At 37.6% G+C, this 25,190-nt stretch overlaps 1 protein-coding gene and 1 pseudogene across 43 annotated transcripts in view; one reads left to right on the top strand and one right to left on the bottom strand.

Annotated features, from left to right (window-relative positions):
- NCOA7 (nuclear receptor coactivator 7) overlaps positions 1–25,190 on the bottom strand; it is a 159,889-nt gene that overhangs the window by 70,918 nt on the left and 63,781 nt on the right. For 26 of the 42 annotated variants that reach the window (XM_077999368.1, XM_015137491.3, XM_028847073.2 and 23 more), the window contains one exon: positions 10,361–10,581. In XM_077999368.1, coding sequence (XP_077855494.1) covers positions 10,361–10,581 — 221 coding nt within the window. Of the gene's footprint in view, positions 1–10,360; positions 10,582–22,201; positions 22,318–25,190 lie in introns of all 42 variants that reach the window. The other 16 variants (XM_077999379.1, XM_077999387.1, XM_077999376.1 and 13 more) reach the window with 1 other exon arrangement.
- Positions 5,893–7,978, top strand: LOC106998161 (cell division control protein 42 homolog pseudogene; annotated as a pseudogene). Its single transcript, XR_001444515.3, has one exon. The product of XR_001444515.3 is annotated as a cell division control protein 42 homolog pseudogene (transcript).

The following is a 25,190-nucleotide window of genomic DNA, read 5'->3' as shown; positions in this document are numbered from 1 at the left end:
CTAAATTCCTTTTTCCTTTTGGAACAATTTTCTATAGAACATGGTTTACCATATGTTTAATATTTTTTGTTTTTTTTTTTTTTTGGGACAGAGTCTCGCTCTGTTGCTCAGGCTGGAATGCAGTGGCATGATCTCGGCTCACTACAAGCTCCGCCTCCCAGATTCACGCCATTCTCCTGCCTCAGCCTCCCGAGTAGCTGGGACTACAGGTGCCTGTCAGCACACCTGGCTAATTTTTTGAATTTTTTTTTAGTAGAAACGGGGTTTCACCGTGTTAGCCAGAATGGTCTCGATCTCCTGATCTCGTGATCCGCCCGCTTTGGCCTCCCAAAGTGCTGGGATTACAGGTGTGAGCCACTGCATCCGGCCAATATTTTTAGTTTTTAAGTAAAGCAGGTTTTTTTTTGTTTTTGTTTTGTTTTGAGATGAAGTCTCACTCTGTTGCCCAGGCTAGAGTGCAGTGATGCAATCTAGACTCACTGCCATCTCCGCATACTGGGTTCAAGCGGTTCTCTTGCCTCAGCCTCCCGAGTAGCCGGGACTACAGGCATGCACCACACATCCAGCTAATTTTTTTGAATTTTCAGTAGAGACGGGGTTTCACCATGTTGGCCAGGATGATCTTGATCAGGTGATCTGCTTGCTTCGGCCTCCCAAAGTGCTGTGATTACAGGCATGAGCCACCACACCTAGCCACAAGTAAAGTAGTTTTTGCAAACAGTGTGAATGGAAAAGTCAATTATGTTGAAAATGTTATCAAAACATTTTCAAAAGTGATAATGTAGAAAACAGAAAAGAAGAGGAAAAAAAAAAAAAAGCAGCAACAGTCCACTGAAGCCCACAATGGCAAAAATGCCATTCACATGAGCACTGCCAAAATGACCTAATTTGTTCACAAATTTGTTTAAGGTTATCTATGACACAAAAGATCTCTTTCCTCAATCCTTCTATGTCTGAGAATGTCTTGTCTTTGACCTTGAAAAACAGCTTTTGCCTTACAAGTCTGAAGAATTTTAATTCCTCTGGCATTTACCACTAATGAAGAAGTCTGTTTCTAATGTTTTTCTTTGCTCCTTTGTAGATAATGTTTTTAAAAGATCATCTCTTTATCATTTATTCATGACCTGAAACATTTGCTACAGTTATGCAGAGGACTGAGTATTCCCCATAATTCTGCCTAAGGTAAGCTCTTATTTCTCCACTTAGGCATGAGTCTTAGCTCATTAAAGCATCTTCTTATCTGATTCCAGCTTTGATGACTGCTTCTACTCCCGAGGTTCTGTCCTCTTCACCAAGAACACCTTTGATCCTCAGACTCTTCATTTACACCTCCCATATCTGTCGTATTATCACTTTCTTTTTTTTTTTTTTTGAGATGGAATTTCACTCTTATTGCCCAGGCTGGAGAGCAATGGCGTAATCTTGGCTCGCTGCAACCTCTGCCTCCCGGGTTCAAGCGATTCTCCTGCCTCAGCCTCCTGAGTAGCTAGAATGACAGGCATGTGCCACCATGTCCAGCTAATTTTTGTATTTTTAGTAGAGACAGGGTTTCTCCACATTGGTCAGACTGGTCTCGAACTCCCGACTTCAGGTGATCCACCCACCTCGGCTTCCCAAAGTGCTGGGATTATAGGCGTGAGCCACTGTGCCCGGCTTCTCTTATCACTTTCATTCCTTCAGCCACACCGCATGCATTCTGGGGGCACACCTCAGGTTTGTCCTCTCACCACCCAGGTGGGTCACGAAAACACTAATTTGACTTCACTGATGGCCCCAAGAAGTACAGGCCTAACTATTTTCATCCAAATAATATCCATTTATTTTACACCCAAATCTCTTAAGCCCATTCTGCTTGATTTAAAAAAAAATATTAATTGGATTCTTGGCATCCTTTTTCTACGTGAAAGTCCATTTTAATCCTGTATTCTTTGATTTTCTAAGATTTAAAGTACCAGGATGATCATTACTTTCGAACAGAAGAGCAACGTTATTAGACACTTGTGGTTTGACCTGTTTATGTTTAGAAATTGATTAATCAAATGTAACATAACTTTGGCTCTCTGAACTTGCTATGTAAAACAAAGACAAATGATGGACATGAAATCTTCACATGTGTAGTTAGGAAAAAAACATTAAGAAAAAGTAATCTGTCTATGGAAAAGTGTCGGGTTGCCTTTGTGAGAAATAACTTAGTAGTCTGTTACTTCCATATTGTCAAAAAACCGAAACAGATATCAAAGGAAAAGTAAAGGATTTCATTTATTTTTTTAAGTTTCTTTAGAGTTCAGGAGGAAAAACTATGATTCAAAATGATTAATATAGACATTACAGATTTTATACTGAAAGCTAAATTCATTCTTTGTACTGCAGAGGTTCTCTTTAAATAAATCTTTGACTATGATAATCAAAAAATGAGCTATGCCCTCTTATTTAAGTCTTTTATGTTTGTTATAATGACCTCCCAAGTATAATTTTCTTAAAATTCAACTTCACTATCCAAGATCTTGGTATTCACCTTTTATATTAAAACATTACATAATTATAATATATTTTATCCCAATTTAGTCTTGTCCCCCCTTATTTATAAAATGTGTCCATCTCTTTCCAATCTTATGGCTGCACAGCTATGTTTCAAATGAAGAACTTCCCTACACTGAAATTTTACCTATATTTGGAAAATTTCCATTTCTATCTCCATATTCTTAGAAGCAAAGATGTTCACTATTCTAAGTTTAAGAAATAATGAATTCCTTTAATATAAAAGAATCCGGGCAGGGTGCCGTGGCTCACGCCTGTAATCCCAGCATTTTGGGAGGCCAAGGTAAGTGGATCACTTGAGGTCAGGAGTTGGAGACCAGCCTGGCCAACATGGTGAAACCCTGTCTCTACTAAAAATACAAAAATTAGGTGGGTGTGGTGGCGTGTGCCTGTAATCTCATCTACTTGGGAGGCTGAGGCATGAGAATCCCTCGAACCTGGGAGGCAGAGGTTGCAGTGAGTTGAGATTGTGCCACTGCGCTCTAGCCTGAGCAACAGAGCAAGACTCTGTCTCAACAAAAAGAAAAAGAAAAAGTATCCTATGATATAGTTCATGTCAATTTAATACATTTTGATATTTTAATATAGACCAAACATCTTTTAATACATTTATAAACATTCCAAGGTGCTTGTATCAAATTTAACTTAATAACAAATTTTGAAAAATACATTGACACATTATCACCAAAAAATTCCTTAAGAGTTTACGCAAACAGAATAAATGAAAAAGGAGTACTTTATATATTAGTAAACACAAATGAAAGCACAAAATGGCTCAGTTCACTCAGTCTAGAAGGATTTTTTGATGCTTACTGTGTGCCAGGTGCTGCGCTAGGTGTTGGATCTAGATTTATCTGATGCCATCTGCCTCAATATAATCTCTCCACTTCCTTTCTCCTACTCCCCTCTCAAAAGCAAAGCATTTTTAGAATCAGCACCATGTTGTTATGAGGCAATTCTAGTGACTCAATCTTTCCGAAGCATCCTTTATTAGTATCTCAACTGTTGTGTTTTCCTAAGTGTCAGGAGATAGCAATGACTTATTACCCAAGGATTAAGTGAGGCACAGATAAAAGTAATTTCACAAGTGAAAACATTATTTTGTCAAAATACACTTCTTTAGATCAGGCAGATGATGTTACAGATGTGGAATAGATACCTACAGAAAGTAATTATTTTGTTATATATTGCTTATAGAACTTCATATTTGTCTAATGCTTTTGATTTTTGCAAAGCTCTTACTTTTACTTTATTTTCAACTCTTTATTTTCTGATTAATATTAAAAATAACTATACAAAAAAAACTGCCTTGCAATTTCTGTAAGCAGAGAAAACAACTATCAACATATTGTTATATATCCTCCTAGTCTTTTTTTCTATACATTCATTATTATTTGTTGTCCATTAACTTTTCATTTTGGCTCTCTGTATATTCACTGGATTACTTTTGTTTTACACATGTAGATTCATCTGACACCAGTAAGTAGCAATTTGTAGGCCTTTCACCTGAAATTTAGGCCCCTCTAGACAAATCTACCTGGCACCTCAAAAACATCTCCAAACATAAATTCATTATCTTCTTTCCTCCTTCTTGAGCTTCCTAGTCTATCAATTTTTGACTCTGTTTTTATTTCTCCCTCACACACTATACTGACCATCAAATGCTGCTGTGTGTTGCTGCAGTGTGCTCCTTCCCCTAAGCCCTAGTCTCAGACCAGCACAGCCTGTCTTCATGTTAGATTAATCACAGAATTGATGGTAAACTAAATATAGAGCAAACAAAAAGTAGAGAATTTCCTTTTCTCTTGACATTCTCCTCCAATGGCTCTTCACTGACTACAAGGTAAATCCCAAATCCTTAGCAAGTCAACGAGATCCTCCCATTTTCTTTCTTTTTTTTTCTTTTTAGACAGAGTTTCACTCTTGTCACCCAGGCTGGCATGCAATGGCAAACTCTCCCCTTCCCTCCTAGACTAGAGCCACCAAAAGCAGCAGTGAACTGAGATGCTCTTGACTTGAGGTCTGATGCTCCATCTAGTGGTAGAGAACATCACCTTGGGATGGGACTGAGAAACACGCCAGGTCAGATGCTGGGAGAGTCAGCAAACCTGCCAAGATGAGAGTTTGTCAACTCTAGTCAGATTTGGAAAGGGTCAAGGAACCCTGGAATTTCACCTAGAGGTTTTATCTAAGCACTGGGTTCTCCTGAGGAAATGCCTCAAACCTCCAAACCGGTTGCTATCATTGTCATTCTTGAGAGATGATAAACTTTAATGGCATTTCTTTTTTGTTTGTTTGTTTCAGAGACAGTGTCTCGCTCTGTCACTCAGCCTGGAGTGCAGTATATTAGTGTACCCTCCAACTCCTGGACTCAAGCAATTCTCTCACCTCAGCATCCCAAGTAGCTGGGACTATAGGCGTATGCCACTACGCCTGGCTAATGTATATTTTGTAGAGACAGGATCTTGTACATTGCCTGAGCTGGCTTTGAACTCCCGGCCTCCAGTGATCCTCCTACCTCAGCCTCCCAAAGTGCTGGGTAAAATTACAAGTGTGAACCACTGAGCCTGGCCACATTTCTTTACTTATTGCTACCAAATAAAATCACAGGATACTTCTGACCCAATGACTACATTATTACCTATGCTCTTCCAGAGTTTTCTTGAAACTCCAACAATTAAAAATAGAGTATTCATTTATGTACGTATTAATTATTCCTTTCAGTGCACACTTAAAGAGCACCTGTCACGCTGAAGACACTACACAAAGCTAATACTCTAGGGTCTAAGTCACCCCAGCCTGTACATAGGTAATCAAGTACATCCATAATAACAATGCAGAAAGGCAGTCTAACCTGGACAGGGACAAAGAGGGCTTCTGGAAGAAACGATGATTGAGCTGATTTTGTTAAGTCAAGAAAGAATCAGTCAGGTAAAGAATGAAGGGCATTGTTTCAGACTCAGCATTACACATGCGACAGAGTATACCACATAAAAAGGCTATCCTAATACAGTGAGAAATCATTAAAAAAAAAAAAAAAAAGCATACACTTTGGGGTCGGGTGCAGTGGATTACGCCTGTAATCCCAGCACTTTAGGAGGCCAAAGTGGGTGGATCACTTGAAGTCAGGCGTTCAAGAACAGCCTGGCCAATATGGTGAAATCCCGACTCTACTAAAAGAATGAAAATTAGCCAAGCATTATGGCGTGCACCTGTAATCTCAGCTACTCGCGAGGCTAAGGCAGAAGAATCACTTGAACCCCAGAGGCAGAGATTGCAGTGAGCTGAGATTGTGCCATGGCACTCCAGCCTGGGTGACAGAGTGAGACTCAGTATTTAAAAAAAAAAAAAAGGAGTGCTGCCAACGCCCCGGTGGAGAAGCTGAGGTCAACATCAGATTTGAAATATTTAAAGTGGATACAAAACTATTTCAGCAATGCAGACAATTAAGTGTGTTGTTGTGGGCGATGGTGCTGTTGGTAAAACATGTCTCCTGATATCCTACACAACAAACAAATTTCCATCGGAATATGTACCAACTGTTTTTGACAACTATGCAGTCACAGTTATGATTGGTGGAGAACCATATACTCTTGGACTTTTTGATACTGCAGGGCAAGAGGATTATGACAGATTACGACCGCTGAGTTATCCACAAACAGATGTATTTCTAATCTGTTTTTCAGTGGTCTCTCCATCTTCATTTGAAAATGTGAAAGAAAAGTGGGTGCCTGAGATAACTCACCACTGTCCAAAGACTCCTTTCTTGCTTGTTGGGACTCAAATTGATCTCAGAGATGACCCCTCCACTATTGAGAAACTTGCCAAGAACAAACAGAAGCCTGTCACTCCACAGACTGCTGAAAAGCTGGCCCGTGACCTGAAGGCTGTCAAGTATGTGGCGTGTTCTGCACTCACACAGAAAGGCCTCAAGAATGTATTTGACGAAGCAATATTGGCTGCCCTGGAGCCTCCAGAACCGAAGAAGGGCCGCAGGTGTGTGCTGCTACGAACATCTCTCCAGAGCCCTTTCTGCACAGCTGGTGTCGGCATCATACTAAAAGCAATGTTTAAATCAAACTAAAGATTAAAAATTAAAATTCGTTTTTGCAATAATGACAAATGCCCTGCACCTACCCACATGCACTCGTGTGAGACAAGGCCCATAGGTATGGCCCCCCCTTTCCCCTCCCAGTACTAGTTAATTTTGAGTAATTGTGTATTGTCAGAAAAGTGATTAGTACTAGTTTTTGTTTTGTTGTTTGAAAAAAAAAAAAAAAAAGTAGCGGGTTTTTTGTTTTTTTTGGTTTAAAAGCAAGGCATGCTTGTGGATGACTGTAACAGACTAATTGGAATTGTTGAAGCTGCTCCCTGGTTCCACTCTGGAGACATCTGGGACATCTTAGTGTTTTTTTTTTTTCCCTCCTCTTTTTTGGGGGGCAGTGTGTGTGGGGTTTGTTTTTTAGTCTTGTTTTTTTAATTCATTAACCAGTGGATAGCCCTTAAGGGGAGGAGGACGGATTGATTCCACATTCCACTTCCTAGATCTAGTTTAGAAAACATGTTCCCCATCTGGTGCTCTTAGGAAGGAGTATAGTAAATGCCTCATTTAATAACATACTCCTTTTTGAAAGTTGTCTTTTCTCTCCACCCTTGAGTAGATCCAGTATTTGATGAAACTCATGAAAGTGGGTGGAGCCTGTCTTGCCCCTCCTCTTTTCTAGGACGCACTATATGTGACTGTGACTTTCAAGGACATTTGTTTGCCATTCACTGTTTTTTTTGGGAAGTTGATTTCTAACTTCTTTCACTGATAAATGAAGAAAAGTATTGCACCTTTGAAATGCACCAAATGAATTGAGTTTGTAATTAAAAAAAATTTTTTCCCTCTCAGTCATTGTCTTATATGCTTAGCGTAGATTTGCAGCTCAGTAGTATATGGTGTTCCTAGAATGCAGCTGAAGACCTGGTATGTAGAGGAAATACGAGGGGTGGTGCTAGAAGACAGACATCTGTGGAATGATTCACATCCTCTCAAGTTAGGAGGATGGAGGCCTGCTTCATTAAGAAGCTGGGGGTAGGGTGGGGGTGGGGAGAACACTTAACAACATGGGGACCAGGCAGGGGAATCCCCTTATTTCTGTTTTGCATATGAGGAACCCTAGAGCAGCCAGGTGAGGCTCTCTAGTTTAATAAAAATCATGGAAAGAGTCTTAATAAAGACTCTTAATAAGTGCTAATAGGGATTTTATCAGCTTATTTTGGTTGCAGTTTCCAATTTTTAAAAATGTTGAGGTAATCTTTCCCACCTTCCCAATCCTAATTCTTGTAGATTCATTAGTGTTGAACCAATGCTTTCTCATGTCTCAATTCTTTGTATATGCATTCTTTTCAGATGTATTAAACATACAAAAACCCTTCAAAAAAAAAAAAAAAGAAATATATATATATATATATATATGTGTGTGTATATATATATATATATATATGTATATATATATATATGCTTTGGGAGGCCAAGGCAGGAGGATTGCTGGAGGGTAGGACTTCGAGGCAGGAAGACTGCTTGGGGCTAGAAGCTTGAAACCAGTTTTATGGTGAGACCCCATCTCTCTCTCTTAAAAAAAAAAAAAATATATATATATATATATATCTAGGTGTGGTGTCATGTGCCTGTAATCCCAGCTACTCAGGAGGTTGAGGCAGGAAGACTGCTTGAGCCCTGAAGTCGGAGGTTGCAGTGAGCTATAATCCTACCACTGTACTCCAGCCTGAGTGACAATGCAAGACCCAATCTCAAAACAAACAAAAGATATGAAATGCAATTTTCCTTAATCCTTTTCCTCTTTTTGGAAATAAGGGATAATATTTAATATCTACATTTTAAGAGGAAGCTTATTAACAGCACATAAGTATCTTTCAACAGGTTGACAGTTACAGCTTTTTATAAAATACTGAATAGCTTGAGATTAAAAACATCCATTAAGACATGTAATACATTATACAATCATCTTAGCCGACTGTAAAGCTACAAACCACATGCTTTCGGCTGCCGAGAGAGCATCTGCCTGTATGGTAGCAACATCAGCAATGCAGCACTTATTACTACCTAAAGGGCAGTCCATTTTATCTTTGAACACTGTTGGAAGGTTACATTAAACATGGATACAAGGTATGTCTTCCTGTAACTTTGGCATTAACTAGGACCAAGTTTAGGGCACCCCAGAACAAGTGTCATTGCTCTGCTACAAGGCCACATTTCATTTACCGTATTCTGTGTGTTCTCAGTAACTGCCCTTTGCTTTCTCTCCTTTCCTAGCAATCTCAAGTATGCCATGACCTGCATGCCATGCCATATGTCTTCTAACACTGTTGGAAGGTTACATTAAACATGGAGACACGGCCAGGTGTGGTGGCTCATGTCTGTAATCCCAGGACTTTGGGAGGCCGAGGAGGGTAGATCACGAGGTCGAGGTCGAGACCATCCTGGCTAACATGGTGAAACCCCATCTCTACTAAATATACAAAAAATTAGCTGGGCGTGGTGGCGGGCACCTGTAGTCCCAGCTACTGGGGAGGCTGAGGCAGGAGGATGCCATGAACCCGGGAGGCAGAGCTTGCAGTGAGCCGAGATCGGGCCACTGCACTCCAGCTTGGGCGAAGGGTGAGAGTCCATCTCAAAATAAATAAGTAAATAAATAAAATAAATAAATAAAATTAAAAAAACCATGGAGACATAAACGTATGTCTTCCTGTAACTTTGGTATTAACTAGGACCAACTTGAGGGTGGCTCAGAACAAGTGTCATTGCTCTGCTACAAAACCATATTTCATTTACCGTATTTGCAGTGTGTTCTCAGATACTGCTCTCAGTTTTCTCTCCCTTTCCTAGCAATCTCAACTATGCCATAACCTGTATACCATGCCAAGTTCTGATTCCTGGTACCCTTTATTTATTTCATTTATTTGCATTCTCTTTGAAAGAAAATCCATGAGTGTATGTGATATAACAGTAGGTATGAGATGGATGATTCAGGTCAAGCTAGATATGCCACTTCTGCGAATGTAGTTTCAGATGCAGGGGTTGTTCTGAGAAACTATGTAACACTGTGGACTCATTTCAAGATTCCCTTTAAGACTCCCAAGTGTCTGAGGTCAGGAATTCAAGACCAGCCTGGTCAACATGGTGAAACTCCATCTGCTAAAAATACAAAAAATTAGCCAGGAGTGGTGGCGGGCGCCTGCAGTCCCAGTTACTCAGGAGGCTGAGGCAGAAGAATTGCTTGAACCTGGGAGGCAGAGGTTGCAGCGAGCCGAGGTCATGCCATTGCACGCCAGCCTAGGCAACAGAGCAAGACTCCTTGTCAACAAAAAAAAAAAAAAAAAAAAAAAGACTCCTAGGGCTTTTTTTTTTTTTCTTTTTTTAACTGACAGATGCTAGGCCATGTCTCCTCCATTTTCTACTGTCTAGCAAATGACAAAAAGTACAGGCATTTCTATCGGCATATTTATGAATATGTCTACATACGTTGAGAAAAATATTTCTCATAAAGAGAAAGTGACTCTTCTTCAGATAAACATTTATTAGTACACAATACATGCTGGGCACTGTGTTAAATGCTGGGAACACAAATTTAAATGAGACATTATTTTAGTGTGATCCCCTTACACAAGATTATGTATATAAAGCAAGGGCCAGGGGCACATAGCAGCTGCTCCACAAACTGTTACCATTATTATGATCCATCACAAATGATAGCCTTTTAAAAATTCTTATAGGCTTTTTAAATGAAAATACTGCAGTAACGCCATGAATACTCACCGATACTATAATATCTCTTTAGTTCTGTACGCCTAATCTCCTTTAACTGATTACTTTTTCTCTTTTTCTTCTCATCAGTCATATATTCCTCTTCCACAGCAATGTTGCACTTGTCTGGCTCTAAAACTACTGTATTGGCATCCTCCTTCCCAGTATGAGTCCTTGTAGCCATAGCTGAGGCTGTCTCTGCATTTTGTTTGGCTTGTTTTTTCTTTTTCAATCTAAGAAAAGAGGGGAAAAAAAGAAAAAACATTGGAGAGATGATTTGCTGGTAGAAATCGTATTAATTTCATGCTGTTGGGCTTTGAAAACTAATGAACTGATACAGAAAACACTTTCCTTATAATATGTTTCATTACATTTATTGTTCTTTTTTATTTTCTAATCACTTACAAATTCTTACATGGAGATCTGTGACCTTTCTTCAACTTGATATAGTCAATACTACATCTCATAAAATTATTGAGAACTGCCATAGGCCTGAGGAAAAATGAGATTCTTCCATAGGCTATGAAATGTTGAGCATTTTTTAAAATCACAATATATGGTTATGCTACCAGAATGCCATGTTTGGAAGATTACATTTTAAGAAAATATTTCTGGTTTCAGCGGTACTTTTGGACTGATGGGCAAGCACATTCGTAAAAACAAGCCCTTTGTAATTGGCTGACATACCGAGTAAAAGGATTTGACAAGGTGTGAACTGGGTCACATAAGAGTAATTCTTTTCCTTTAAACATACGGCAATAGTAGTGAAGAAAGAGCTGCATTTCCTAAGATAGAAAAATGCCATAATGACAACACATGATTTTCATTATGATTACTGATAGCTGGCTGATTATTAGTTAACATATTTGATGTTACAAATTCTTTACTCCTGAGCCAAAGATGTGTGTAAGAGATAAAGTTTATCAGAATTCACTGAAAGCCAATACCTCAAAATATTTTCAGTTGACACACACTCTGTAATTAATGGATATGTCACTCTGTACTTGACAGTCGAGAATGTTTTTGGCTTACCAGAATCTAAGTGCTTTGAGAACAAGGGCCTTGGCCTCTAGTATATGTTGTACTCTACTCATATGTAAATACATATTTTTAAACTATGTCCTCTTTCCCTGTGCCTACATAGAAAGTATCTAGGCACAGTAAGATTTATCTTATACATTTCTATTCCCTTCACCCTCTTGAGCATATGTCCTATTTGATGTTGGTCAATGAATAAGAACCTGTTTGGGTAGAAAAATGAGATAACTGTAGGATACACAGGGACTGAAACTTGATACTACACTGCATTGCTCTGTGATGTCAAACAAATCAGTCTGACATGCTAGAGAGGTCCCTCCCTGAGGCTACAACACTTAAGAGAACTCTTACCTCAGGGTAGGAATTTCACACCTTGAGCCTTTGTTTTCTTATATCTCAAATGGTGACAATTGTACTTCCTTGGGTCTCTAATAGGATCTTTTATTAGGCTTAACTGACATAATACACATCAACATATAACACAAACAGAAACAGAAATAGTAAAATAGCCCCTAATACAATCATAAAGACATGACAACTAAGCATGGTGAGAAAAATGAGACATTCCACTTTGAGATAAAGGTCCCATATTCCAACAAGGTATTTCAACTAGGCTATTATTTACTGAACACTGAGCAGCCAGGTTCTTAGATATTTATTGGCTAATAAATTAGTATATAGCATAAGAGACAGAGCAGCAGAGGAAAAGTCATAGATGAATATACTCCCCATCTCTTAGTTTAGCCATCTTTTAAGGTTTGTTTAAAAGACCAAAACTGGAAGTCCTAGCCAGAGCAATCAGGAAAGAGAAAGAAATTAAGAGTATCCAAAATAAAAAAGAGGAAGTCAAACTATCTCTGTTTGCCAATTATACAATCAAATACCTAGAAACCCTGAAGACTCCTCCATAAGACTCCTAGATTTGATAAATTCAGTAAAGTCTCAGGATACAAAATCAATGTACACAAATCAGTAGCACTGCTACAGCAACAATGACTAAGCTGACAATCAAATAAAGAACTCAAGGACAGTAAGAGAAAAAAGAAAGAGAAAAAAAAATAACTCAAAATATCTCTATAAGGAAACTTACAAAACACTGCTGAAAGGAACCGTAGATGACATGAACAAATAAAAATACATCCCATGCTCATGGACTAGGAGAATCAATATTGTGAAAATGCCCATACTGCCCAAAGCAATCAACAGATTAAATGCAATTCCTATCAAAATACCAACATCATTTTTCACAGAATTAGAAAAAACAATCTTAAAACTCATATGGAACCAAAAAAGAGCCCAAATAGCCAAAGCAATCCTAAGCAAAAAGAACAAATCTGAAGGCATCACATTACCCGACTTCAAATTATACTACAAGGCTATAGTTACTAAAACCGCATGGTACCTGTATAAATATAGATATATAGACATTGCAACGCAACAGAATAAAGAACCCAGAAATAAAACCAAATACAACCAATTGATCTTCAACAGAGCATACAAAAACATAAATTGGGGAAAGGAAATCCTATTCAATAAATGGTGCTGGAAAAACTGAATAGCTATATGTAGAACAATGAAACTGCATCCCTTATCTCTCACCACACATAAAAATCAACTCAAGATGGATTAAAGACTTAACTCTAAGACCTGAACCACAAAATCTCTAGAAGAAAACCTAGTAAAAACTCTTCTGGGCTGGGCGTGGTGGCTCACGCCTGTAATCCCAGCACTTCGAGAGGCCGAAGCAGGCAGATCACGAGGTCTGGAGTTTGAGACCAGCCTGACCAACATAGTGAAACCCCATCTGTACTAAAGATACAAAAATTAGGTGGGTGTGGTGGCATCTGCCTGTAGTTCCAGCTACTCAGGAGGCTGAGGCAAGAGAATCACTTGAACCCAGGTGGTGGAGGTTGCAGTGAGCTGAGATTGCGCCAGTGAACTCCAGCCTGGGTGACAGAGAAAGACTCTTTCTTAAAAACAAACAAACAAACAAAAACTCTTCTTGACATTGGCCTAAGCAAAGAATTTATGACTTAGACCCCAAAAGCAAATGCAATAAAAACAAAAATAAATGTGACCTAATTAAACTAAAAAGCTTGTTCACAACAACAAAAATAAAAAGAGATCATGAGAGTAAACAGACAACCCACAGAATGGGAGAAAATATTTACAAACTATGCATCTGACAAAGGACTAATATCTAGAATCTATAAGCTACTCAATCAGCAAGACAAAAGCAAATAATCCCATTAAAATGTGGGCAAATGACATGAATAGATATTTCTAAAAAAAAAAAAGATATATAATGGCCAACAAATATATTTTTTAAAATGCTCTATATCACGAATCATCAGGGAGATACAAATTAAAACCACAGTGAAATACCACCTTATTCTAGCCAGAATGGCTGTTATTAAAAAGTCAAAAAACAATAGATGTTGTGTGTGGATGTGGTGAAAAGGGAACACTTATACATTGCTGGTGGGAATATAAATTAGTACAACCTTTGCAGTATGGCGATTTCTCAAAGAAATTAAAAGTAGATCTACCATTCGATCCACCAATCGCATTACTGGGTATCTACTCAAAGGAAAAAATGTCATTATACGAAAACAATACCTGCATGTGTATGTTTATTGCAGCACAATTCACAATTGCAAAGATACGGAATAAACCTAAGTGCCCATCAACTGATGAGTAGATAAAGAAAATGTGGTCTATATACACCATGGACTACCACTCAGCCACAGAAAAGAACAAAATAATGTCCTCTGCAGCAACTTGGATGGAAATGGAGGTAAGTATTCTAGGTGAAGTAACTTAGGAATGAAAAAATCAAATATTACATGTTCTCGCTTATAAGTGGGAGCTAAGCTATGAGGATGCAAAAACATACATAGTATAATAACGAACCAGGGGAGGGTGGGATGTGGCTGAGGGATAAAAAAATTACATATTGGATACAATGTACATTACTCAGTTGACAGGTGCACTAACATTTCAGACTCCACCACTATACCATTCATCCACATAACCAAAAACCACTTGTACCACCAAAAGCTATTGAAAGAATCATATAATTAATAATAAATAAATAAATAACCAAAAATCACCAACCAAACAATTGGAGACTCATAAAAAGGAATTATTTTCATGAAACATATTATTTTCTATCCTCAGATTTTAACTCATTTTTCTGGTAAAGGAGTAAATAGCTCTAGCAAAGTTCAGATAATACCCCTAATAAAACAATTTCCCTCCTGATCAAAATTTCTCTTCTGATCAAAAGTCCTGCGTGAGGCTCAAATTATTCTGCAGCAATCTAGATACCACACAGAGCTTGTCTCTTAACATTGGAAGGCTTATCTATGCAGAGAACTGATCTCTTTCTCCAAAATGATGGGCTGATTCTGATGTACTGGCTAATCAAAAACATGTTTGGGATTAACTTTGTTGCCCCCTTCCAAAGATGATTCCTTCTAAGAGAAAAGAGATGTCAAATATTAATATTAATTCTATGCAGCCTGAGATATGCTGCTTCTTAATCTTCTGAATGTTTCCACTTTAAGTTGATTTAAATGTCCTTGTTTCACTGTCCCCACGATAATTAAACTCACTCAGATCTGGGGCATGTGCTTTGAGAACGGCAGCACTGTTTGGGGACATCTCATTAGAGACTCATTTTCCTCTTGGAAATAACAAAATGGGATACATTGTTTTATTTTTCTCTCCCTTTTCTACACAGACTATTATTGTCAACACATATAGCCAAACACAGTTGTTACTTCAGAAAAAAAGCTAGAATACCTTAGAAATAATACCTTAGAAATTCTACAATCAGATAATCTTTTGCTTTGACTAGAGTACTCATAGACTTTGTTTCTCTGGAGATTATCAATATAACTAGAATATTCTGATATTGCAACTGGAAATCAGATGTGTTTCTGGAAGCCCTCTGTAAAATCCTTCCTTCCAAGTAAAGAGATCAATTTCTAACACTTTTTGCAAAGGGGAATAGCTGCCAACCTGAGGAATCTGGTAAAGTTAATGCTCTTCAAGCATTCCTTTTCAGGGCTTTAATCTTTCAGTCCTTACTTTTTGTTTTTAAGCCAGTACCTATCTTAGTAAGATAATCTCACAATAGGGATTTGTTATCATTAACTTAAGATAAACAGAAAAAAAATGGTCTTGCAGAAAAACGAACTCCCATTATTTCATCTAAGCATTTTTCATGACCCCAAATATACACTGATTTTATATTGTGGGCTAAAAATACACTTGGCAAATCATCTTAAACGATGAGTGACTGAAAAATAATGAAATACATTTAAGATTTGATTGCCGTGAGTACAAGTGGGAAAAAAAACCAAAACCTTTATTTTGCATTTGTCTTTCTTTAAAATAGATCACAATTACATAAAACCAGTGTTTTAAACTGTAGTCAAGCTTTGTCAATTCTATCTTCTAATCCTATCTTTCCCACTCCAATTTACCTTCTCTTCACAATCTCTGCTTGGTCAGGCTTTCAACAACTCTGTGACCTGGACTATGTTTTATGATATTATTTATTTTTCTTCTTTTATTATGAAAACAAAACATGTCATAACAGAAAATTTTCGAAGTGCAAAAAATGAATAAGACTGAGATCAAATGCAATGCTAACATAAGAAGCAATCACTGTTTGGGGAAGACAAGGTGAAAGCCAAAAGAAAAGACAAATTACACTGTGGGCTTCCCCAAGGGCAGAAGAATGAGGCAATGTGGCTGGACACCACGATTCCGAGCTTATTTATACCTTTCCATAAAGGAATATTAAAAAGCTTTTTAAATTCTGGAATCTCTTGGCTTTTTTACATTAAAATGGTGTAGGCACTCATAGAATGAACACATACTTCACTTTTTCCCTACTAGTGTTCCAGCCCAGAGTTAGCCGACTGACTACAGAAGTGAGCAAGGGGCTCCTGCTAAATAAATCACTTGTAGTAGCTGAATGAAAACTGATTTTCTTCTGAAGCTTTTTCTTTTACAAAAGGAAATGAGTTTGGGGCACTGGCAGTAAGCAGAGTCAGGGTCTCGGGCAAGTTCCCTTCTTGCATGGCACACATTAGGTACTCAGTAAATATTTCTTGAATAAAATAATGGAAAATGAGCCCATGTTCTGAGATATGCTGCTTCTTAATCTTCTGAATTTTTCCACTTTAAGTTGATTTAAATGTTCTGATTTGGTTGAGATGTGCTATTCTACAAACAGCCATTTCACAGCTTTCTCTGATTCGCAGCATGTTCTCCAAAATGAACTCCCATCTTCTTATTTAAGCTACTTGATTTTAAAATAAAATATATTAGCCACACATTATTTATTTATTTTTTATTATACTTTAAGTTCTAGGGTACATGTGTACAACATGCAGATTTGTTACATAGGTATACATATGCCATGCTTGTTTGCTGCACCCATCAACTCGTCATTCACATTAAGTATTTCTCCTAATGCTATCCCTCCCCTAGTCCCTCACCCCGCAACAAGCCCCAGTGTGTGATGTTCCCCGCCCTGTGTCCAAGTGTTCTCACTGTTCAGTTCCCACTTATGAGAGAACATGCAGTGTTTGGTTTTCTGTCCTTGTGACAGTTTGCTGAGAATGATGGTTTCCAGCTGCATCCATGTCCCTGCAAAGGACACAGACTCATCTTTTTTTATGGCTGCATAGTATTCCATGGCATATATGTGCCATATTTTCTTAATCCAGTCTGTCACTGATGAACATGAGGGTTGGTTCCAAGTCTTTGCTATTGTGAATAGTGCCACAATAAATATATGTGTGCACGTGTCTTTAGAGTAGCATGATTTATAATCCTTTGGGTATACACCCAGTAATGGGATCGCTGGGTCAAACGGTATTTCTAGTCCTAGATCCTTGAGGAATCACCACACTGTCTTCCACAATGGTTGAACTAGTTTACACTCCCACCAATAGTGTAAAAAATTCCTATTTCTCCACATCCTCTCCAGCATCTGTTGTTTCCTGACTTTTTAATGATCACCATTCTAACCAGTGTGAGATGGTATCTCATTGTGGTTTTGATTTGCGTTTCTCTGATGACCAGTGATGATGAGCATTTTTTCATGTATCTGTTGGGTGTATAAATGTCTTCTTTTGAGAAGTGTCTGTTCATATTCTTTGCTCACTTTTTGATGGGGTTGTTTTTTTCTTGTAAATTTGTTTGAGTTCTTTGTAGATTCTGGATATTAGCCCTTTGTCAGATGGGTAGACTGGAAAATTTTTCTCCCATTCTGTAGGTTGCCTGTTCACTCTGATGGTAGTTTCTCTTGCAGTGCGGAAGCTCTTTAGTTTAATTAGATCCCATATGTCTATTCTGGCTTTTGTTGCCATTGCTTTTGGTGTTTTAGTCATGAAGTCTTTGCCCAAGCCTATGTCCTGAATGGTATTGCCTAGGTTTTCTTCTAGGGTTTTTATGATTTTAGGTCTAACATTTAAGTCTCTAATCCATCTTGAATTAATTTTTGTATAAGGTATAAGGAAGGGATCCAGTTTCAGCTTTCTACATATTAGTCACACATAATTTAAAATGTACAGAACTACAGACTGCTTTAATTAATATTAAATTCACAGTTATATATGATTTTGTTCTTAATTTTAAAATTTGGGATCCATGTGCTTTTGAAAAATGCAACATAGACATAAATATCTTGTATGGCATTGTTCAATACGGTAGCCACAGGCCAGTCACCCATAGTTACTACGTTTAAGTAAAATTGACTTTAAAATTATTCTGTTGTAAGAAATACACTTCTAGACTCATATCCTAGTGGTTACTCTACTAGACAATACAGAATACTTCCATCATCACAGAAAGTACTAGACAATATTGATCAAGAGCTATAGTTAGTCCTATCTGCAAGACATTAGAGAGAAGGGTAAAGATACAGTATTTAAAATGTAACGAGTATATGCAGAAAATATGTGTACAAGGGTACATACACACACACAAATACTTTTTAATGTGTTTCATTTGTACATTTTGAATTTTATGCCATGTACAATAATATATTAAAAATATTTTAAGTAGTCTTTGAAATCTCTTTCCTACTGTAAGAATAATTTAACACATAAATATTGTCCCATTTTTAAAACTGAATTTTACTTTTCAAAAACTTATGAAAAGCTTTAAAGAGCTTTCTTCTAACAGGAACTACTAAGCTGACTAAGGAGCCAGGCACCAGGCTATGTACTTCACAAATGCTAGTCTATCCTCACAAAAGCCCAATGAGGTAGGCAGTTTTATCTCTATTTTACAGAAAACAAAAGGAAGGGTGAGAAAAACTAGGACCATTTCCCAAGGTCATAGGGCATAGTTTAGCTGTGGAGCGGGAATTCACAAGCCTAGGTTACAGCCAACTGCCACAGGGCCTCCCAGAAGCCCCTCTAAATGTGTACTATGGCATATATGTATACCTCGACTTTAAAATAAAATCCGCTGGACTCTGAAAATTCTACAAACTATGTGGGGGCCTGAAAATTTAGTGGGCTTCAATGGATTGCGCACTCACAGAAAGATTTGAACACAGATTTGGGTTCTGGGCTTGGCTTTCTCTGTAATCAGCCCTGCAACCTGCGTTGGAAATAGGATAAATCCCCTGGGACTTCTAAGTAAACAAAAGCAAGAGGCTAACATGATTTTCAAGGTCCTATCTGGCTCTAACAGTTTGCCCTTGGCGGAGAAGAGGAGGAAATGTGTTAAACTTGTTTTGATTTAAAAAAAAAAAAAAAATTTTTTTTTTTTTAACATCCAAACTAAACCGTCCCAAGAGTCTTGCACTTGTGTTTTTTTTCCTAAGTCTCACATTGGATTACATTTTCCTTCCACTGCAGAATTTCTAGCCTTGGATAAGTCCAGAGGCCAAGACAGTCAGAACCCCATTCATTTACAAAGGCTATTAAAAGCAAAAATAAAAACAAACAAAAAAAACCTAAAACCAAACCAAGAATAACAACAAAACACTGCTCTATAATTTGGGGCTAATAGCTCCAGGAAGAAAAGTAGAAAACATCAAAACTGACCAACCATGAGAACAGACCCATGAAAGTCTTCTTTAATACAAAATTTTTCTTTAAAATTACCTCTGTAGGGAAATAGAGTACTAATATGAAATATGTAGGTATAGCATTATTTCATGAAAAAAAGATGTAAAACAGTATTGCAGCGTGACTCCATTTTTGTGGAAAAAACAACAAAAAAAGCAAAATCCCCAAAGATCAACTATATACACATAGATATGTATTTATACAGGTTTGGTGGATGTATGAGAAAACGGTTGGTCAACGAGTGGGGAGAGAAGGAGAACTTTCACTTTTTTTTTTTTTTTGAGACGGAGTCTTGCTGTGTCACCAGACTGCATGGAGGGCAGTGGCGAGATCTCGGCTCACTGTAACCTCCGACTCCCTGGTTCACGCGATTCTCCTGCCTCAGCCTCCGGAGTAGCTGGGATTGCAGGCAGCACCATGCACACCCAGCTAATTTTTGTATTTTTAGTACAGACGGGGTTTCACTATGTTGACTAGGATGGTCTCGATTTCCTGACCTCGTGATCCACCCACATCAGCCTCCCAAAGTGCTGGGATTTACAGGCATGAGCCACCGCGCCCAGCCACGAACTTTTACCTTATAGGTATGTAATGTGGTGGTGTTGAATCTTTTGTACAGTAAGCATGTATTACTTTTGGATTTACAAGGCTAACAAACAACAACAAAATTAAATATCTGCAGCTATGGCAACATTTTGCTAACTCTTGTTTAGTGGTTCATTCTTTCTCCTGAGTCCAGCTATCTCAGTAAATTGCTGGACTGCAATCCCACGTCTTTTTTTTTTTTTTTTTTTTAAAGTCAGATAGAGCTAGTCTGTCTCCCTCCAGGGACCCTCTCTTGGTGCTTTTCTTGGCTGTTCTGGCTGCAACCTTGTCATTGTATTGTTCTGACCTTCAGAGCCTAGGCTGTTTTTTCCTGGTTGTCTAATTCTGACTTTTACCACCTCTGACAATGGAAGGTCAGTCTTTGGGCAGAAACACTTGTGTTTGAATCCTCTTGTACCTTGGATGCACATCCTTTGGCGAGTTACTAACTCTAAGCCAACAAGGTTTGTTGTCCTTGACATAAAAATAATAGCCTCTGATGGGTTTTTAATGGTGATTAAAGGAAATGGTACACAGAAAGCTCACTTTACTATTAAACACAACCTGTGCCTGGTTTCCAGGAAGAGCTTAATAAACAAAAGTTACTAATTTGTTGTGCTGCTGCTGTTATTCTTACTCGGGGATTTCTAAGAATCCAAGTAAATGAGAGAACATATAAAACACAACATATTTAACATAACAAAGAAGGTATGTGACAAATGTTAGGTATTAATATATGTTCGTGTCCTTTTTCTCTACATAAATATTAATTGTATTTAACTCTGCTATGAATTTAGTCATCAATGCAAAGCCACTTATTATTTCTAGAAAAACATCACTTTTTGAACGTTATTTCATTTTGTCATTTCATAGTTTTCCATTTCCACTGAAAATCCTCATTTATGATACATTATATGCCAAATTAAGTCAAACTTACAGGCAAAGGGAGAGTAACAGTTAAAACAACAACTCACTTGAAGAAAATTTTCTCTTGGAATTCTGGCCAAATAAAAACAAAAGGTTTAAGAGTAATCACTGGAAAAACCTGTGGACGTTCCTGATTCTAGTGTCATCCATGGAGACATGCATTTTTTTTTTTTCCTTTTTTCTAATCGTGATAATGAGATTCTTCCCACTGCTAAAACTGAAATTCATCAGTTAAAATGAAAGTACTCCGGCTTCAAAGAACCAATACAGTTAGGAAAAGAGATTCTTTGGCTTTGCATTCAATAACTAGCAATATATCCTTCAGCTGGGTATACAAACACACAACAGCATTTCCCCTAGCCTCAAAGAACAACCACATTCAAATAAAGACAGAAAAACAGAATGTTAATCGGGGAAACTGTAACAATTCAGTTTTCCTTTTCTAGGATTTCCTTGTACTATTAAAACAGTGGTGGGTTAGCAGGTCTTAGAAGACCCCGGTAACCAACGTGTGGGGGCCAGAAGTGGCCAAAACCAAATTCACACTCTCTCAGAGGAGCCTTGGGGTGGGACATTTCAGAAACCTTATAAGCATCTCCCGGTACCAGGATCAAAATGACACTGCTGCAAAATGGATGCACACTGTGTAGAATGTCTACATTGTATTTATAAAACAAAACAGGCTTTTGTTGAATGTATACATTGCCCCGTGTGAGAATTTGGTTCCCTTTTCTAGAAGTCAGAATGCTGAGTCACAGCCTAAAAACGGTTTAGAGAAATTGATGGTGCAGACAATGGTAATATATATCTCATCTATAAACTAAGGAAGGGAACCAGAAAAGGGAACTCGCTCCAGGTAACAAGAGAATTGTGTTGTGCTATGAGTCACCAAAAAGGCCTACAAATACATTTAAATATTAGGAATTTTACTGCTTATCAACCAAGAATAAGCTGACAAACACCGCAACTGAGAAGTTAATCAAATTCGACAAAGAGAAATGTAAACAAAGTATCTGGAAGTTGTTTATTCTCTTTTGCTTTACAATGACATTATGCACGTAGCTTATTTAACATAGTTAAACTGACCGGATGTATTAATTCCCTACGACTGCTGTACCAAATTACCACACATTTGGTAACTTAACACACATCTATTTTCTTATAGTTCTGGAGGTCAGAAGTCTAAAATCAGACTCACCAGGCTGAAATCAAGGTGTCCACAGGGCCATCCTCCCCATCAGAGGTTCTTTCCTTGCTTTTCCCAGCTTCTAGAGGTATATTCCTGGTAGCCTCTTCGTCCATTTTCAAAGCCACCTGCATGGCACACTGTTTTATCTGCAGTCAAACCTCCCTCTTATATGCACATTTAGTATTGCATATAGGACCCATCCAGATAATCCAAGTTAATGTTCCTATCTCAAGGCCCTTAATCACATCTGCAAAATCTCTTTTGCCATAAAAGGTAACATTCTCAAGTACCAGGGATTAGGAACTGGCTATCTTTGGGGGTCTCTATTCAGCCTACCACACTGGCTAACTTAACTTTTATGTTACAAATAATTGTAAACTGAGCATCATATCTTAGTGTGTTAGTGTCTATGTCTAAATCACTACTATGGCTATTCGATGTATTGTCTATGATACTTGAAAAAATTCACTGCTGGCAGTGAGTAGCAATAAACATATTTCTAGAGCAAAAGCAAAAGGTTTATTCAAGACTACCCTGAAATCTGCAATGAGAATATTACAGATGTGAATTTTTTTATTTATGTTGGATGACTTCAAAACAGTCTCTTGGAAGTGGGGCATTGGAAGGAAATTTTTAACAGGTAGGATTTCTAAAGAGTTAAGTCTCATTTTCATATCTAATTACTTAGATCTACATTGAATCAGTTAATCAATGTTTATAATCCCTTACACAAAGCTGTTTATAATCCCCTACAAAGCCAAGAAAGTCTTCTAAAATATTTTTTTTTATTTTGCTAGAACTCCTTAATAAAGGAAACCTTTTTAAATTATTTTTTTAGAAATGCTTTTTACTCAAAACGAACTGTATTCTGACTACTCAATGAATCTTACAGAAAGCAGCATTGGCATATATTTTCGTGACACATATATTTTGCTGCAACAGCAATATATTGCAGTGACATAATTCCAGAAGAACAGCAAACAGTTGTTTTCTTGAGGACATTTTAGTCAAACACAAAGCATACTATCTTGAAAAATCTCAAGCAAGCAAACTCAATGATGCCAGTGATTTCGTCATCCAATTTTAACCGACTTTCCTGTCAACTGCTTTAACTGTAGAAATACTGAAGGAAATAAGAGCTAAAATACAGAATCCTGAAACTAATCAGTTTAGTATATAAATTAATGTTCTACTGAAAGCCTCGTAAGGGAAACATAGTTTATGATCAGCAGAAATGGCCTGATGACAGAAAACAATTATAAGTAGCATAAAATTGCAATATGTTCTAGCTTAACTTCTCTCTCAACTTTAAAAAATATACTCTATTAATCTGAAATTGCTTTTGAACAACTTTAGACATACATATACTTACCCTTTTATGATAATATACTTTCATTGTCATAAACTAGACATGACCTCATAAATCATTCTGTCATTATAGGTAGTTTCAGAAATAATAATCTAATATCAGGTATGAAATTTTAAAACTTATTTTGGCAGATGCTCTCAATGTAGTTGGTTTACATCCAACATGTCTATTCAACATCTTAGAGGTATTTTTTTCCAATTGCTACATGCTGGCTACTGCTTGGGAAGTGACATTGCTTAAAAACAGAATTCCTGGGCTGGTAGACTGGTAGTACCTACTCTGAATTTTTTTCCTTCTGAAGTTAGTGCAGAGTCTCAATAATTCATTCACATGTAAAGGTAAACCCAAAATAGATTTTGAAGAAAAATCTTGGACAATGACCATCCAATCACAAGACGGTCTTGGTCACGCTCTTAAAAAAAACCCAACAATGGCCACCTCTCAAGTTACCAGTTTGATTTTAGCCAACCACAGGAACACCTGTGGTATAACAAAAAATAAATAAATATAACCATGTCTTGCTAAACAACAGGGATACGATCTGAGAAATGTGGCATGAGGTGATTTTTGTCATTATACAAACATTATAGAATATACTTACTACAAACCCACATAGAATAGCCTATGACACACCTAGGCTATATGGTAGAACCCATTGCTACTAGTTTACAAAACTGTACAGCATGTTACTGTAATGAATACTGTAGGCAGTTGTAACCAGTAAGTATTTATGTATCTAAACAGGTGTAAAAACATAAAAGGTAAAATAAAAATATGGTATTTAAAAAATGGTAGCCAGGCATGATGGCTCAAGCCTATAATCCTAGCACTTTGGGAGGCCAAAGCAGAAGAACTGCTTGAGTCCAGGAGTTCAAGACCAGCCTAAGCAACATTGCAAGACCCTGTCTCTACAATTTTTTTTTTTTTTTTAAATTTAGCCAGGCAAGGTGGCATCCTGAGTAGTTCCAGCTACTCAGAAGGCTGAGGTGGGAGGACCACCCGAGCCTGGGGGGCTGAGGCTGCAGTGAGCTATGATCATGCCACTGCACTTCATTCTAGGCAACAGAGCAAGACCCTGTCTCAAAAAGAAAAGAAAAAATGATACAGCTGTATAGGGTCCTTACCATGTACGGAAGCTGCTCTCGGGGAGTCAGAGAGTGAGTGGTGAGTAAATGTGCTTACTGTGCTCTACTGCTTCTAAATGCCGTACACTTAGGCTGCACTAAATTTATATAATTTTTTTCTTCATTCAATAATAAACTACCTTAGCTTACTATAACTTTTTTCCTTTATCAATTTGTAAATAACTTTTTGATATTTAGCTAAAAATACAAACACATTGTACAGCTGTACAAAAATATTTTCTTTCTTTATATGCTTATTCTATAAGCTTTTCTCTATTTCTAAAATTTTTAACCCTTTTGTTTTACTTTTTAAACTTAGTTTAAAAACTAAGACGTAAACACACAGGGTCTACACAGGGTCAGGAACATCAGCGTCACTGTCTTCCACCTCCACATCCTGTCCCACTGGAAGTTCTCAGGGGCAATTACACGCAGGGAATGATCCTCTCCTGTAATAACAATGCCTTTTTCGGGAACACCTCCTAAAAGACTTGCCTGAGGCTGT

The sequence above is a fragment of the Macaca mulatta genome, chromosome 4, assembly GCF_049350105.2.
Source record: "Macaca mulatta isolate MMU2019108-1 chromosome 4, T2T-MMU8v2.0, whole genome shotgun sequence".
Classification (NCBI taxonomy): Eukaryota; Metazoa; Chordata; class Mammalia; order Primates; family Cercopithecidae; genus Macaca; species Macaca mulatta.
This window is presented reverse-complemented; position numbering and strand designations above follow the sequence as displayed.